Source organism: Aegilops tauschii, chromosome 1, assembly GCF_002575655.3.
Source record: "Aegilops tauschii subsp. strangulata cultivar AL8/78 chromosome 1, Aet v6.0, whole genome shotgun sequence".
Taxonomy (NCBI): Eukaryota; Viridiplantae; Streptophyta; class Magnoliopsida; order Poales; family Poaceae; genus Aegilops; species Aegilops tauschii.
Window position 1 is genome coordinate 409633880 of NC_053035.3, and position 14759 is coordinate 409648638.

The 14759-nt window shown below is 44.3% G+C and overlaps 1 protein-coding gene across 1 annotated transcript; it reads right to left on the reverse strand.

The window, feature by feature from the left end:
• Window positions 1-3596, reverse strand: LOC109784440 (alanine--glyoxylate aminotransferase 2 homolog 3, mitochondrial). The gene is made up of 9 exons (XM_020343038.4): window positions 3281-3596; window positions 1926-2156; window positions 1597-1767; window positions 1363-1506; window positions 1095-1274; window positions 729-954; window positions 535-648; window positions 335-421; window positions 1-247 (listed from the first exon to the last, which is right to left on the reverse strand). Exons 1-9 carry the CDS (start codon window positions 3515-3517, stop codon window positions 204-206), a joined length of 1434 nt encoding a protein of 477 aa, XP_020198627.1. The 5' UTR covers window positions 3518-3596; the 3' UTR covers window positions 1-203.
• Between the last annotated feature and the right edge of the window lie 11163 nt (window positions 3597-14759).

Genomic DNA, 14759 nt, shown 5'->3' on the forward strand with positions numbered 1-14759 from the left:
TATCATAAAAGCTGCCATAGCACATCTGAATATCTTATTACGAAGAACTTATTGGTCACATAGAGCTCCTACTCAGCACATCATACTAATGTTCAGGAGGCGCAGATCGCATGTGCGCATCATGGGTTTGCAAGACAGAACACGAGACAACGAGGTGCTGTTTCGCAGATCGTCTCTTATTTATCGATGAGAGCAGTGCCTCTTCACAGCTTCGACAGCGCAATGTCCATCACCTCGATCATGTAGTCTGCGACGCAAAGTTACAGTTATGTATCAGAAGCCAAGATAACATATACTATATGCTATGAATGTGAGTACTAGCAGCAGATCTTACCGGAGTCCTCCTTGGAGAAGCACAACGGAGGCGTCACCCTGAACACATTGCCGAAGAAACCGCCCTTCCCCACCAGCACGCCCATATCTGTTCAGACAAGAACACACTCGGATATCAGGTCCGAAGCTCTGCTACTTCAGTTTTATAATTGCAAAAGTACAGAGACGCAACAGAGCTCGTCAGTTCGTGTAATCAATCACCTTTCATGTGGTTCATGACCTGCGCGATCTCAGCTTTCGCCGGAGTTTTCTTCTGGCGATCGGTCACCAGCTCAACCCCGAGAAGGAGGCCTTTCCCCCTAACGTCGCCGATAACTGCAAGAAGCCGAATGTAAGTAACAGAAGTATCCTAGGTATATGTGTTTGCGATGTGATTTTTTCTAGCCGGTACTCACTGTCATGCTTCTCTTTCAGAGCGTTAAGTTTCTCCTTCAGGTAGGAGCCAACAACGAACGCATTCTCCTGCAGCTTCTCCTTCTCCAGTACCTTGAGAACAGCGTGGCCGGCAGCTGTGCTGACAGGGTTACCACCGAAGGTGTTGAAGTAGCTTCTGCGGGTTAACACCTTAGCAATCTCAGGTGTGGTAACGACCGCTCCTATCGGTATTCCGTTCCCTATGCCCTGAGCAAGAATGACAGGAAACATGTCAGCCTATAGTTTGATACAATGGTACACTGATGAAGCTGAACCTAATGACATATAATGGAATGCACGAACTCTTTAAGTATGATGAAAACTGTGGAGAAACTATCAGAACTCACCTTTGCCATAGTGACTATATCAGGGATGACACCCTGCCCTTCGAATCCCCAGAAGTGGCTTCCAGTGCGCGCAACCCCCGCCTGAACTTCGTCGGCGATGCACAGGCCACCAGCTTTCCTTACCATATCATAGGCCGCAGGCAGGTATCCTGGTGCTAATTCCACTATTCCACCAACTCCCTGCAGAGAGGAACATTCCAATTGTTTATTTAGGAAATCTCACTTTTGAGCAAGGTGATAGTATGACAATGTGTTGGTATTAGCATACCTGTATGGCCTCTGAAATGAAACCTGCAACTCTTCCTGTAGTCCCATAGTCAATGGTTTCCTGAATATCTCTGGCATATTTCTCTCCGTCTGACCCGAAAGCGCCTCTGTATGGGTCTGGATTAAGAGCATGGTGCACTCCGGTCTGGACACATTGCAAATGAGTAAATGTCACTGATAAGCCATGAAATAGAATGTCTCTCCATCTTTCAATATAGTATTTTAATTTCCTTACCTGGACAACATTAAATTTCCAGTTGGATTGAGCAGTGGCACCCATTGTTGCAGCTGCATTCCCATGGTATCCATTCCTAAGTGAAATAATGTCATGGGAACCCGTGTAAAGCCGAGCGATCATCAGTGCAAGCTCATTTGCCTCTGTGCCAGAATTTGTGAAGAAAACAACCTGCAGAGAACAAGAGCAGCTTTACATGAGGCTCAATGAAACAAACAAAATAATCTATGTGTATCGGACATACCCTACATTTTTAAGCCATAAAATTCCGAAGTACTTTCAGCCTTTCAGGTACAGAAATGCGTAATGTTTTACTAGGCTGACAGTACCTTCAGATCACCAGGCATTTTGGACGCCAGAGCCTCAGCAAAGTCGGCAATTGCATGGTTCAGATACAGAACTGTGGAGTGCTGTATCTTCTTTGCCTGGTTGACTATGGCTTCAATCACATCAGGATGGCAGTGCCCGCAACAAACGGTCGCAATGCCACCGAAAGCGTCCAGGTAGCGGCGGCCATCCTCATCGAACAGGTACTGCATCTTTCCATCGACTATGTTCAACTGCAATAAATTGTGGAGTGAAACAATAATCAATTTTCAGTGCTGAAATCACAACTTGTCTTGCATGATGCTAGCTTTCCACACTTAATCATCAAACTACACTCTTTGTCCTGATCAAGCTAGTACATTGAATCCAACAGAAAGTACTGAGAGAGGTATTGAAGTAACAACAGCTAACTTTTTGTCCTATTGCCCTCTGTTCTCACGAAAGCTGTTTTTCAAGAGTTCAAGGGGATCTGAAAGAGCTAGCTGACGAAAGTGTTTCCTCCTTGCATTTTTGTTGTTGTGTCCTGTAAATCAGATATACCTTCACATAAAAATATGTTTTACACGTGATATATGTGTTGCTCTGAGTACAGCACGTGAGCTCCAAGGTTGGTGGGTGAGCCGTGAGCATGGTAGGTACACAACTTTTGACACTATCTGAAGAACTCCTATCCTGACAGTATTTTATTAACTTTGGCAATGCATGTGCAGTTGAAAAACAAGTAAATTGTCCGTGATCACTCTCTTTATGAATTACCGGTGCTCCAGCCACAGATGTAAGATCTCATCACAGACTTGCACAGGAGTTCGTTGTGCGAAGCTGTCAGTGATAAGATACAAACACAACGTTTTTGTTATTGACTCGTCTGGTCCCAATAAAGCATAGCTACACCACTTCAGAGCTACTAGATCCAATGAAGTGCAGAACTCTGTTGTTACTACTAACAATCTTAGCTCATGATCCCCTTTTTTGAGAATCTTAGCTCTGTGATGTCCAGATCCCACCAATCACCACAATTCGGGCAAGGACTACCAAAAAAAGACCATCTTTTCTCACCACAAAACTACCAAAAACGACCAGAACAAGCAGATTTGTACAAATCGTTTGCCTGATTATGCCAACCTCGCTCATCACTTTAACTGAGACATGTCACATGTACTGTTCGTGTTCGGCGATTTTAGAGTGGGGAATTTAAACCACGAAATCAGGTACTATCTGATCTATAACAATTTCCCTCGAGGAGGATAGAAATGGGGACGGGAATCAAACTTGGTTTCTCTTTTCCCTTTTTCAAGCAATCCGGTGGTTCGTTCCCGAGAAAATGGAGGGTGGCGAGGGCGAGGGAGGGGGCACGTACAGGGCGGTCGTAGAAGTGGAAGAGCGAGGGGCTGAGGAACTGGGCGCGCTTCTGGGCGATCTCCGCCACCCGCGGCCCGTCGTACGGCGGCGGCGTGTACGCGAACGGCGGCATCTTGGGGGCGCCGGCGCCATTCTCCGGCGCGGCGGCGACCGCGGCCGCGGAGAGGCTGGAATGCGCCCGGCCGGGGGCGAGGGCGGCCCGGAGGAGCCTCCGGGAGGAGGCGAGGCGCTGCATGTCTGGCTCTGGTTCTCTCTCTGCCTCACGACCGGTGCCTGCCTGTGGACTGGTTAATGGTGGCGATGGCCGTCGTCGCTCCAGCTATAAATAGACGGACGGGCCGGAGATTGATGGTGGGGGCTGTGAAATGACGAGCACGCCCTTTCCTAAAAATATTTCACGGAATATCGTGTGTGTGTGTGTGTGTGTGTGTGTGTGGAATGACATGCACAGAGAACAACATGCCTCAACAGAGAGCAACAATATTTTTGCTATTAAATCACAATTATCTCCTTCCTGAATTGCAAATATGTCTCCTTTTCTAAATTGACTGAATAGTAGGCATATCATCACATTTCATTGCCAATGTTCGTTGTTTGACAGAGAATACTCTCCTTCCTAAATTATAAATTTACCACCTTCATTTTTTTGAAAGTACGCAAATTATGTATCATACTTTTATAGAAGGGAGCAAGATATGATATAAGAGTTTAGATGAGGTGCGAACAACCACATCCAAACACACTCACTCCACACAAAACTAAAAGGAAACCTAGCTACTTTGTCACAAAACGCTGCAATCCGCCCACTACATTATGAGCCCTCATCCAATCCTTAATCTCTTCTAAGATGTTGATGGCAAGGGTCTGAGCGCCCCACTTGTTGCTCCAGTCTGTTAAACACGCGGGCATTGCGTTGCTTCCACAAAGACCATGCCGAGCAGATCACTAAGAGCAACTCTAGCAGACCCCGCATCCGTCCCCGACCCGCAAAATAACCGCCAAAATGCGGGTACGGGCCAGACCCCGCATCCCGCCCCGACCCGACCAGACCCCGCATCCCGCCCCGGCCCGTAAAATTTTTTAGGGGGCGCGGCAAATCCCCGACCTCAACCCGGGAAAACGCGGGTTTTCCCCCTCGCGGCTGCGGTGCCCTGCATCACAGAGAAGCAGTTGGCGTGAGGGACATTTCAGCCCCGCGCTCTTTTCCCCCTCCTTCCGCCGCCGCCCGCCCTTGCTTCCGCCCGCCCGCCGCCGGCGATTCCGGCCATATCTGCGGGCGGAATCGCTCCGCGGGGCCGCCCCACACCCTCCCGCGCCGAGCCGCTGCACCGCCCCTCCGGATCCGGCGAGAAGAGCCGCCCCCCAGTCGCCGCTGCCGCTGGGATCGACCACCGCCGAGCGCACCCTCCTCGTCGCCGCCCGGGATCACTCGCCACCGGTTAGTCCCTTTTTTGTGATTTTTGCGAGCTGTGTAGTAGATTGACGCGCCGGTGTGCGTGTAGATGGAGTTGACCCCGTGCGAGAAGTTCTTGCTATCCGATTCGTCCGATTCGGACGGCTCGGATGTGGAGACCATGCTTGCGACCTTTCGGCAGCAAACATTGGTCATGGCGCTTGCCGTGAAGGAGCATGAAGACGAGTACCGGAAGAGGAGGCGAGGATCTACTGTAGGGCGTCTGTGCATTCCGCGGAATCGCCATCTTGGGAACGAGATGTTGATGCAAGATTATTTTTCGGAGAATCCTACATATCCTGCACACCTCTTCCGCAGAAGGTACCGAATGCGCCAATCTCTTTTTGTGAAAATTGTTGAAGCTTACGAGGCAAATTGCCGGTATTTTACTCAAAGAAGGAATGCCGCGGGCTTAAAGGGATTTAGTGCATATCAAAAAATCTCCGCAGCTATGCGGGTGATTGCATATGGCGTTCCGGCTGACTATGCCGATGAGTATCTTCGCATTGATGAAGATAGCACAATTGAGTCTGTGCGTAGATTTGCGAAAGTGATCGTCCATGTCTTTGGTCCCGAGTATCTTCGGGCACCAAATGAAAATGACACAAAGAAATTGATGGCAGGTAATGAGAGGAGAGGTTGGCCTGACATGCTAGGTAGCATTGATTGTATGCATTGGAATTGGAAAAATTGCCCCAAGGCTTGGCAAGGAATGTATTGTGGCAAGTCTCATGATGCAACAATTGTGCTAGAGGCCGTAGCATCCGAGGATTTATGGATTTGGCATTGCTTTTTCTGTATGCCCGGCACACTCAATGATATCAAATGTGTTGCAACGCTCTCATTTGTTTGCTAGGCTTGCTAGTGGTGATGCTCTTGCTTGCAACTACACTATCAATGGGCATGAATACATAAAGGGGTACTATCTTGCAGATGGTATATATCCTCCTTGGTGCACATTTGTCAAGAGCATCAAAGAACCCAAAAAAACAATGTGAATTTGCAAGGGTGCAAGAGGCAGCCCGAAAAGACATTGAAAGAGCATTCGGTGTTTTGCAATCTAGGTTTGCCATTGTCCGTGGTCCTGCTCGTTTTTGGGATAAGAAAACCCTGAAGAACATCATGACTTGCTGTGTTATCCTGCACAATATGATTCTTGAAGATGAGAGAGGAATGAACTGCAAACGCGTTTTGCGGCCGGCGTTTTGCGGGGTCTGCTAGTTGCTCTAAGGAGTCAAATCCTCTCTTATCATCTCAGGCAAAACTCGCACGTTGCTTCAACCACCACTCTATGAATGTTACCACCTTCTGAAATATTGTTATTATAGGGAATTAAGAGCTTTATTCAACCATCATAAGCACCCACCACATGATCAGCCATTAGGCTAGCCAATGAGGAAACTTGGGGGGAGTCCATCCAACAACTCGTCACCTCCAATGTGCATGTATGTATTACACAAGGGTGGGTCGAGAAGTTGGTGTTTCTCGATACATGTTGAATACAAAGGGATAAAAATGATGAAGCTAGCTCTTCAATCTCTAGTAAAATTGGCGTTATCATAGAGTGTAAAACAAGGGCGAGTCCCATTGGCGATGGTATAATATGTTTTATTTATGTATATTCTTTTATTTTTCCTTTCAACGTACTGTTTAGCTAGTATGTTCGATGCCATGCAAAAAAAAAAGCTAGTATATTTGATATGCCTCAGAACAAATAATATGTTATCACTGTGAAATCTCGGTCATACCCCGGTAATTTTAGTGGCTGAATTAACCATAAATAAGTTGAATTTTATCGAGCTATGAAAATTATTGAAAAAGAACATACTTCTCCAATTTACTTGGGTACTTAGGACATTCTAAACTTATTTTTTTGAGATGAGGACATTATGAACTTGATAATAAAAAGTTGTATTTAAAAATTCCATCTGTTCTAATTTGCATGGCGTCCACGCGTTTCAATGTTTAACTTCGAGCATCAATCTGACAAATAAAACATAGATATGTGCCACCAATTACATCATGAACTCGCACTTAAATAAAGTTCCCAATATTATAAGAAATGTCAAGTTCGCTCCCTGAAAAAAAATGAAAAAAAATTAGGCCCAATTTATAAATAAATCATGAAAAGCAAGGAAGTCACCCAAATAAGTTCAGCTGGGGAATTCCATATGTCTTTTGCTTTCTAGGTGTTGCGTTGGCGGCCTGATCTCACAATCGATGTTGCCGGTGCTCTATGTGCATGACAATTGGCTCTCGCATCTTTTTAAATATTTCTATGGTTTTTCCTTTCACAATTCACTGTTTGGATACTGCCATACTGGAGATGTTGCAGACGGCAGTATTTGTGTATCATGTTGATACATTAATTTTCGTAAAAAATATTCAATATTTGCAGAAGAAAACCATAAAAAATATATCCGTTTTCCTTCTTCTGTAACAAAATAGAAGAAACGAGCATCGTGTCAGTAGTCATTTTTCTTTTCCCGCGAGATGATCACCTCGTGGCTCATGAGTCAGTGCTTGGCTCGTAGTCCATTTCACCTACCATCACTTCCACCTAGAGTCCCAGCCCTCAATAATAAACGCAAGAGACAAAACGAGCAAGGTGAACGGACGGTGCTGCTTGCTTGAACCGGTACCAAGAGAAGGTGTGAGCCTTGCTGCCGTACAAGATAAGTTGACCACGCCAAGTCGGCCTGGTCCATCCATGATTGAGCCATAAGAGCTCACTCAGATGGTTAGGAGGATGATTGTATCTCAGTTTATTAAGCATCAAGCCTGATTTTTATGAGATTCATAAAAACGAAATATTCTTTTTGTGGGGCCGACGTTTTCGTTGATCGCGAGACGTCTGTGATGATTCTGTCAATCTGAAGACCGGCCGACTCAAAGGCAGGACGTGTGCACGTGGGTTCATAGAGATTAGTGCATGTGTACCCTTGTAAGCGTCCGCGTTTAAACTGTGTTTCTCAAAAAGCCCACTGCCCTTCCCTGGCACCGTGAGTGAGACGCATCGTACGTGTTGATTAGAAGAACAAAGTTATTATTAACTTGCTTAAATTAAGATAAGAGTCAGCGTCGTCATCATTGCCATTAGTTTTGTTTTGCTTTCAGCGTGGCTTAGTTCGTTCAAGTGGATCGTCGTTTCCAGAAACATCGACCAATTTGTTGCTTATCATATATCAATATCATATCACATCATGTCACGGAGATGGAGCTATCGATCTATCGGAGTCGACACCTTGCGTGCGGGCGGGGCGAGTTAGCCTGACGGAGACGCACGTACGAACGGGATGCGTGCTGCCATGTGGACTGTGCCCGCGGTGGTTGGCGCTAGCTTCTGAAAGAGGTGTCCAGGCATACATTTCAATAATAATCACGAACGAAAAGAGAAGTATGCAGTTCAATAATCATCTGACATGATCCCAACTTGAACGCCGGACACGCCACTTCACTACTAAACGCGTCGATATTTTTTGCCGTGAATTTCTTGGGCATGCGGATGTCGACACGCGATCGTCAACAAACTCAACTTCTCTTGGACCGGTGCTCTTCTCCTATGAGCTATAGCTATAGCTAGACCGGTTTGGCCTCTCGGATATATGTTGCGATAAGGTATTTTTGCTTTTGCTCTCGATCGGTGGCTCCAACTCTCGTTCGGTTATCAGCTAGCGCTTGGTTTGGCCGAGGTGGGGTGGGCGAGCTGATCGATCGGCATGGCCAGGTGGTGCCGCGTCACTCTCCTCATCTGATCCACATGGTGTGCTTGCTTGTCATGGTAGCCAGCCAGTGGAACGACCATGATTGGCATCCAACGTAAGAGTTGCTTGTCATGCTAGTAAGTGTGAGTAGTATATATATATATATATATATATATATATATATATATATGCATGCGGGTCCTGCAAACCAGGAAGAAACTCCGGGCCACTAGCCCATCGTGCCAAGTGTCCGTCGATCTTCATGCCAGTTAGAGCCGTGTGAGATGAAAGTCTCATGCGCGATTTTGCTCAAATTCATCTTCGGTTGCAGTAAATGGGGATTCAAGGCTGTGTTTGTTTTTCATGAAACTTCGCTGGTCAGAGAGCTCACGCTTGCTGGCTTTCTCCGGAGCATGTCATGGTGGATCTGGGCAGAGCAAATTTCGCAAAATGAAAATGAATTTGGGCGGAGCAAAGGATGGTGCATCTCTTGGAAGACTCATAATGAGATGATGATTACAACATTTATTTAGAAATGTGCTCGAGACAAGTCCGGCTTTAAATTAACGAAGCATCAACCGGCCTGGATTACAGCCAACACCCAAAAGATACAATGGTACCTAGAGAACACAGCTTGCATCACCATAAAACAAGCAAACTAAAGTGAAGGTAAACTAATAAGCTCCGCCCACACCACATGTCTGCAGTGAAAACCAACTATAATTTGGCCTTCACTGGTAGGATCCGACAACGGATCACTTTGCGCCGTCCCGTTTAAAAATGGTGTCTTTGCGCAATGTTCTAGGCTTGATTGGTAGGACATGTGGTCGCCCCCGCGAGTGTGGAACACTTTATCTAAGCCTTTGCCACTGAAGAATGCCGACTTGACGAGTGGGTACTTCTTTCTCCAAGGCTTTACCACTGAAGAATGGTGACTCGGCCGTAGGTGTTTCTAGTCGCATCTTGTCGATGTTGTAACCTTATTTCTTGTATATTTTCAATAATATTCTCTTCCTCAATACTCTTTAATGTGGAGGCTTTGAGGTTTTGGCCTTCCTTTTCAAGAGAAATCTCATTCTCAAGAGAACGCTTCCTTGCTCAATCTGCATGTTTCAAGCATTATTTGTAATTTTTACGATGAAGTCGCAACACGCAATCCACGAGCCACTTACGTTGTTCGCAAAAAACTTATTCGCTCAAGTGGACTCATGTCGAAAGTATGTGGCTTAGTAGGAAGTCCACCAAACCCACCAAGAACCAGCGGCTCTGCCGGCCTCACACCCCTTCCCTTTTTGTGGTTGATAACATGATCTCCCCTATCCATCCGCCTCCTCTCCTGTGCCCTTTCACCACCATTGCTTCAAGCTCAGGCTCACTGGCATCACTCATTCTTATGAAATGTGAGTTCACTAAAGAAACATCTAGAAAATTACTGCAAGCATGATAGTTTTGGATGTAGTGCCCTTCTCGATAGTAGAATATGTGGCTTTAAAGATTTTGCGAAAAGTTTGAATCCATATTTAATATTATTTCTAGAATTGGTGTTAAGGAGGATTGCATGAAACTATACAATGATCAGAGGTTTGTGCTGTCTGGAGCTTGTTAGAAATATGATGATAATCCCTTTAACAAATTGTACATGGACATCTAACAAGACTCTTCGGTCATTATTGAATAAAAAAAATGCATTGATGACAGGTGGAACTTGCATAAGAAATCATCTAGTCATGTATGTTGGAGACTGCTCGATCTTTACTGTTGTAAAGAGCTTGCAAGGTTGGAACATTAAGGACAAAATCTTCAATATAAAACTAGATAATGCAATTATGACGGGTGTAATAGTTAATCATCCACGATAAAATAATAATAGCATATGTATGTTGCATATACAAGGTGGATTTTTTTGTCGATCAATATTCATTAACTCAAAAAATATCTATATTAAATTGCCAATCCGTAATGAAAACATAACAACATGGTTTTTTTTCATATTTAAGATGAGTCGCATCACCATGAACTTCCGAACTCAATATTTAGATGGTGGCTCAAAATCCAAGTTTTCGCAATAACCCGTAAGACTGATAACATTTGTGATATCCTAGAGTTTTCTATACAACCATAATCTAGTTTATACTTCCAGCTTATCCTTAGTTTATGATTCAACTTACCTACTTCCAATATAAATTTTCACCAAGTCAGTAATGTGAAGTTATTGCTAAAGAAATAAGCATCAAGAAAGGACACAATTATTCGATCAATGTTGCAACATTGACAAAGTGTCGGCTAGAATGACATTGGGAAATGTACACAATGAAGTTCGCTTCGAATGTGGTTCCGTTGAGTTTACTTTGAATTTGTCTCTAAAACTTTTGGTTACAATGAAAAGGTCCTTCACAAGCCTCTTCACAAATGGTCATTGGTTGGGAGCTTAGATTATTTATGTTGCTCGAAATGTATCATTTTTTGAGGACCTGAACAGTCTTGATAGATCATACTCTCACATGAAAAAAATCTTTAATGTGTATGAACTCAATACTCCCTTTGGTCCCTTTTTACCTTACATATAAGAATGGTCTAAAGTCAAACTTCATAAATTTTGACCATATTTATATGAGAAATACCAACATCTACAATACTAAAGTTATACAATATGAAAATTAAATTCATGACACATCTAATGATACTGATTTATGGATGTTGATATTTTTTTCTATAAAGTTGATCAAATTTTTATGAAGATTGACTCCAGACAAATCATATATACGGAGTAAAAAGGACCGGAGGGAGTACAACAATACACACTTTTTAATAGAAACATATTCTATGTTCATGGCAATTCCACTAGTACATTCTCATACTTGATTGCTTCAGTCCATGACTTTTTTTGCGGGTGGGTCCATGCCTTCTGCTTGCTCACAAGATGTTGGATTGGTGACATGTGACAATCATCCAAACCATGAAAACAATAATATATTATTCGCAAAATAATGAACAACATAATATATGTACTCAAGAAAACTCCAAATTAATTTCAATTTCTAGTTATTTCTTATCCATGAAGTATTTAAATCCGACATCTAAAATATCCAACACCAGAATCCCCTTTCTCTAGAGCCCCCTTCCGAAATATATTTACCACATGATTCTTATAGATTCCACATCCCAAACTAACTTCCTTTTGTATTATATTTCCACAAAAATCTAGGAATATTCTCGCACATTTTTTATGTCTCTAGTAGCCATCGAGATATGCATTCCTTGTTTCTTAACACGACGTTCTTAAAAATATATAATTGGATAATGGCAACTGTATTCGATTTTGACGGCCTGCAGTGCGCTTGCTCTTTTGTTTATGGTACAACTGCCTTACGAGTAATTTCCTTTCTGATTACACAATGTCCCACAACAAGGCCCCGCTTCAATCCTAGTTGCAACCTTGTATCACGCACCAACTCAGAAGCGCTATCTCTTTTCTTCCTTCTAATTTTTTTGTATTGCTCCTCTTGTCAATCACCTAGTTTCTACCTTCTCCTCCACTCCTACTCGTTGATACACTTTGCATCATCAATTCAATTCTTACACTCATTTAATTACCTTGAGCATATTTTATTTGGATATCATGTTCTATTGTAGAATTATACCAGAAAACTGGAAACCAATGATGATGAAGAAAAAAATGATTTCTGGATTTACAAAAAGATGAGAAAATTCATGCAAATGTTTTTTAGCCAAAAGAAAGCCACATCCATGAGGGATGCCCAAAGAGCTAGTGCACCCAACCCTTTGGGTGTGCAGGCCCTTGTTGTCCCCCTCGGTTCACACCTTTTAACACGATGATGGTCTCCTCGAGAAGCCGCGCCCACCATATTTGTTCATAGATTTTTCCATGGTGACGGTGTGGAGGATTTCTTCCTCTTGTAGAGCTTAATTTGTCGGACATGCCATCTTTGTTGGGAGCACCTCCATTCTCACCATCTTCACCAATAACAACATCCCCATCCCCAAATCATCCCCAATGTTTGGACCGCACAGTCCAAACATTTTTGCCATCCAAGGACGGTCACCAAAATAGTCAGGACCGGTGTGGACGTCCAAATTCCTCAAACTGGAACTAAAGTGGGGAGAGGTTTGGGGGAGTCCGGATGTCTTTCACATCAGATTTCGTCACCCTCGGCTGACCCAAAAAACTCACCCGGAGCCCTTTTGCCCCCACCCCGCCCCCTGTGCTCAGTATCCGCTCCCTCGGAGACCAACGCTGCTAATGTACCATCCGGGATGCCGCCTAGGCCTTGTCAGACTTCTGTTGCTCCACCCATACGCCTGCCCGCCTTGGCCTACACTTTCGTTCGACTCCGGATCCCGCGGTGCCCAGGTATCACCTGCCCATGGTGACGTCGTCCATGGCGGACATCACACGCTACAAGTATTTGGCCAAATGGCATAGCAAAATATTTTGACGCTGACATTGTTGACTTTGAAGGAAATACGATCAATGTCTACTCGATAAGGAGGATGAATTGTTGTGTTTGGCATGGTTGGCTAGAAGTGCGGAGTTTCAAGGCATGAAGCAAAAGGGCACGACATTTTGGCAAAGTGTGCATGTTTAATCCAATGAGCAAAACCACTACACACCCTACAGCATGGAAGTGATCCATGGTCGCAATGCAAAGTCGCTACTTCATCAATGGTACGCTACTCAAAAGGCCGTCAACAAGTATTGCGGTGCGTACATACAAGTGCATAGAACGTCACTCGAAGAGCTCATAGTTTTGTTTCATGTTGCTCTACGCGTTGGTCATTTCGTCACACCTTTGTCTAGCACGGATGCCTGGGCGCGTTGTACCAATGAAGAAGGGCAAGCCCTTCGCATAGATGCATTGCTGGATGAAGCTCAATGTGCATTGCAACTAGAGTAACAAATGCCGATGAAAAAGTTCAAGCTCGAGGAGAGGAAGCTTGAGATGAAGGCCCCTTTCAAGGATTGGAAAACTTGAGGTCTTTGGAGGCAGCCGGTTCTTTTGCTTTTGGAATTGGTGAATCTGGAAAACTTGTTGGACCTCCGATGCTTTCAAACTTAAATGTATGGTTGAATTGTTATTGATCGAGACACATTTATCAAAGCAAGAGGCTGGACTAGTGATAGACGTTTGCTTTATTTTTATTTACTTTTTTAAAGATGAACTTTTGGTGTTTACGATTGGATGACCTCCTCTCATATCATTGTCGGTAGACACATCTGAACGACTGAACGTGTCCGCGGACATTTGATTCCGCCGTTTACGTGATCGGGTTGGAGTTGCCCCAAGTCACATACCAGTGTTGTAAAAGTGTAAAATGGATTCAACCTGGTCGTGCAGTTCTCCTCGTTTTAAGTACATCCAGATGTCAGGAAACAGATAATCAAGCAGACTGGCACCGATCTGGCCCCAATTTCTCCATTCTGCTGGGAGGTTCCGTTGGACGCACATGCGTGCCGATCTGGCCCATGCATGCACTCGGACCAGTGTCGGATTAGCTGAGGTCATGCATGACTCACTCACGCAAAGGAATCTCTCCATCGGCACTGCTGACTCGTTACGACTTTGGACTGTACTTAGCCTAGTTGTTTGACGTGACTGACTCACTGACTCATACAATTACAAAAAAAGAAGACTCACTGACTCATACTGAGTATTTCAGCTGAAACCGAACCAAGCAATCTGTACAGTACAGCTACAAAATATTCAGTGTATAGTAGTAACAACTCGGCTGGGCCTAGTTCCGCGCATGTTGGACTCCACCTCGTTCGCGCGGGAAAGTCCGGCTCTTCTGCTCTTCATCAGGCCCAAATTCATAAGGCCGCAACCGCCGAAATAAGAGTCAATACTATCCTCGCAAATGTCATTTTCATCTTCTCTGCAAGTGATAAGCGGTGTATCACATACGCGTCACTTGTTGCAATTAGAAAGTTTGGTGGGATTGCTTCTGCCGCGTAGCAGCTCACGGAGAGATGTGCATTTTTATTTGCGCTTTCTTTCACAGATTCAATTTTTCAAAACGACCCATCTCTTGAATAGTGTGTTCAAATTACAAATCATTTCCATTGTCGTGTTCGCCACATCGAGATTTTCAGAATAGATTCCATGTTGGTAAATTTTGACAAACCTTTTTCCGAGGCGAAATATGTGCTTCAAAACTATACACTAACTTGTGCTCCCATGTGGTGAAGCACAACTGTTCTTATCCAAAGTGAACTAACTGTGCTTCTATGGGGAAGCGCAATTGTGCCTTCAGGCAAAAAACACAAATGTGCTTCATGCACTAACACAATGAGCATATGA

Excerpts from the sequence above, each read along its gene's own strand:
- LOC109784440 (XM_020343038.4), bottom strand. The coding sequence starts at position 3,517 with ATGCAGCGCCTCGCCTCCTCCCGGAGGCTCCTCCGGGCCGCCCTCGCC. Across the intron at positions 1,768-1,925 it reads AAATGCCTGGTGATCTGAAG|GTTGTTTTCTTCACAAATTC; the intron begins GTACTGTCAGCC and ends TGTTCTCTGCAG. Across the intron at positions 248-334 it reads CTTCTCCAAGGAGGACTCCG|ACTACATGATCGAGGTGATG; the intron begins GTAAGATCTGCT and ends TTTGCGTCGCAG.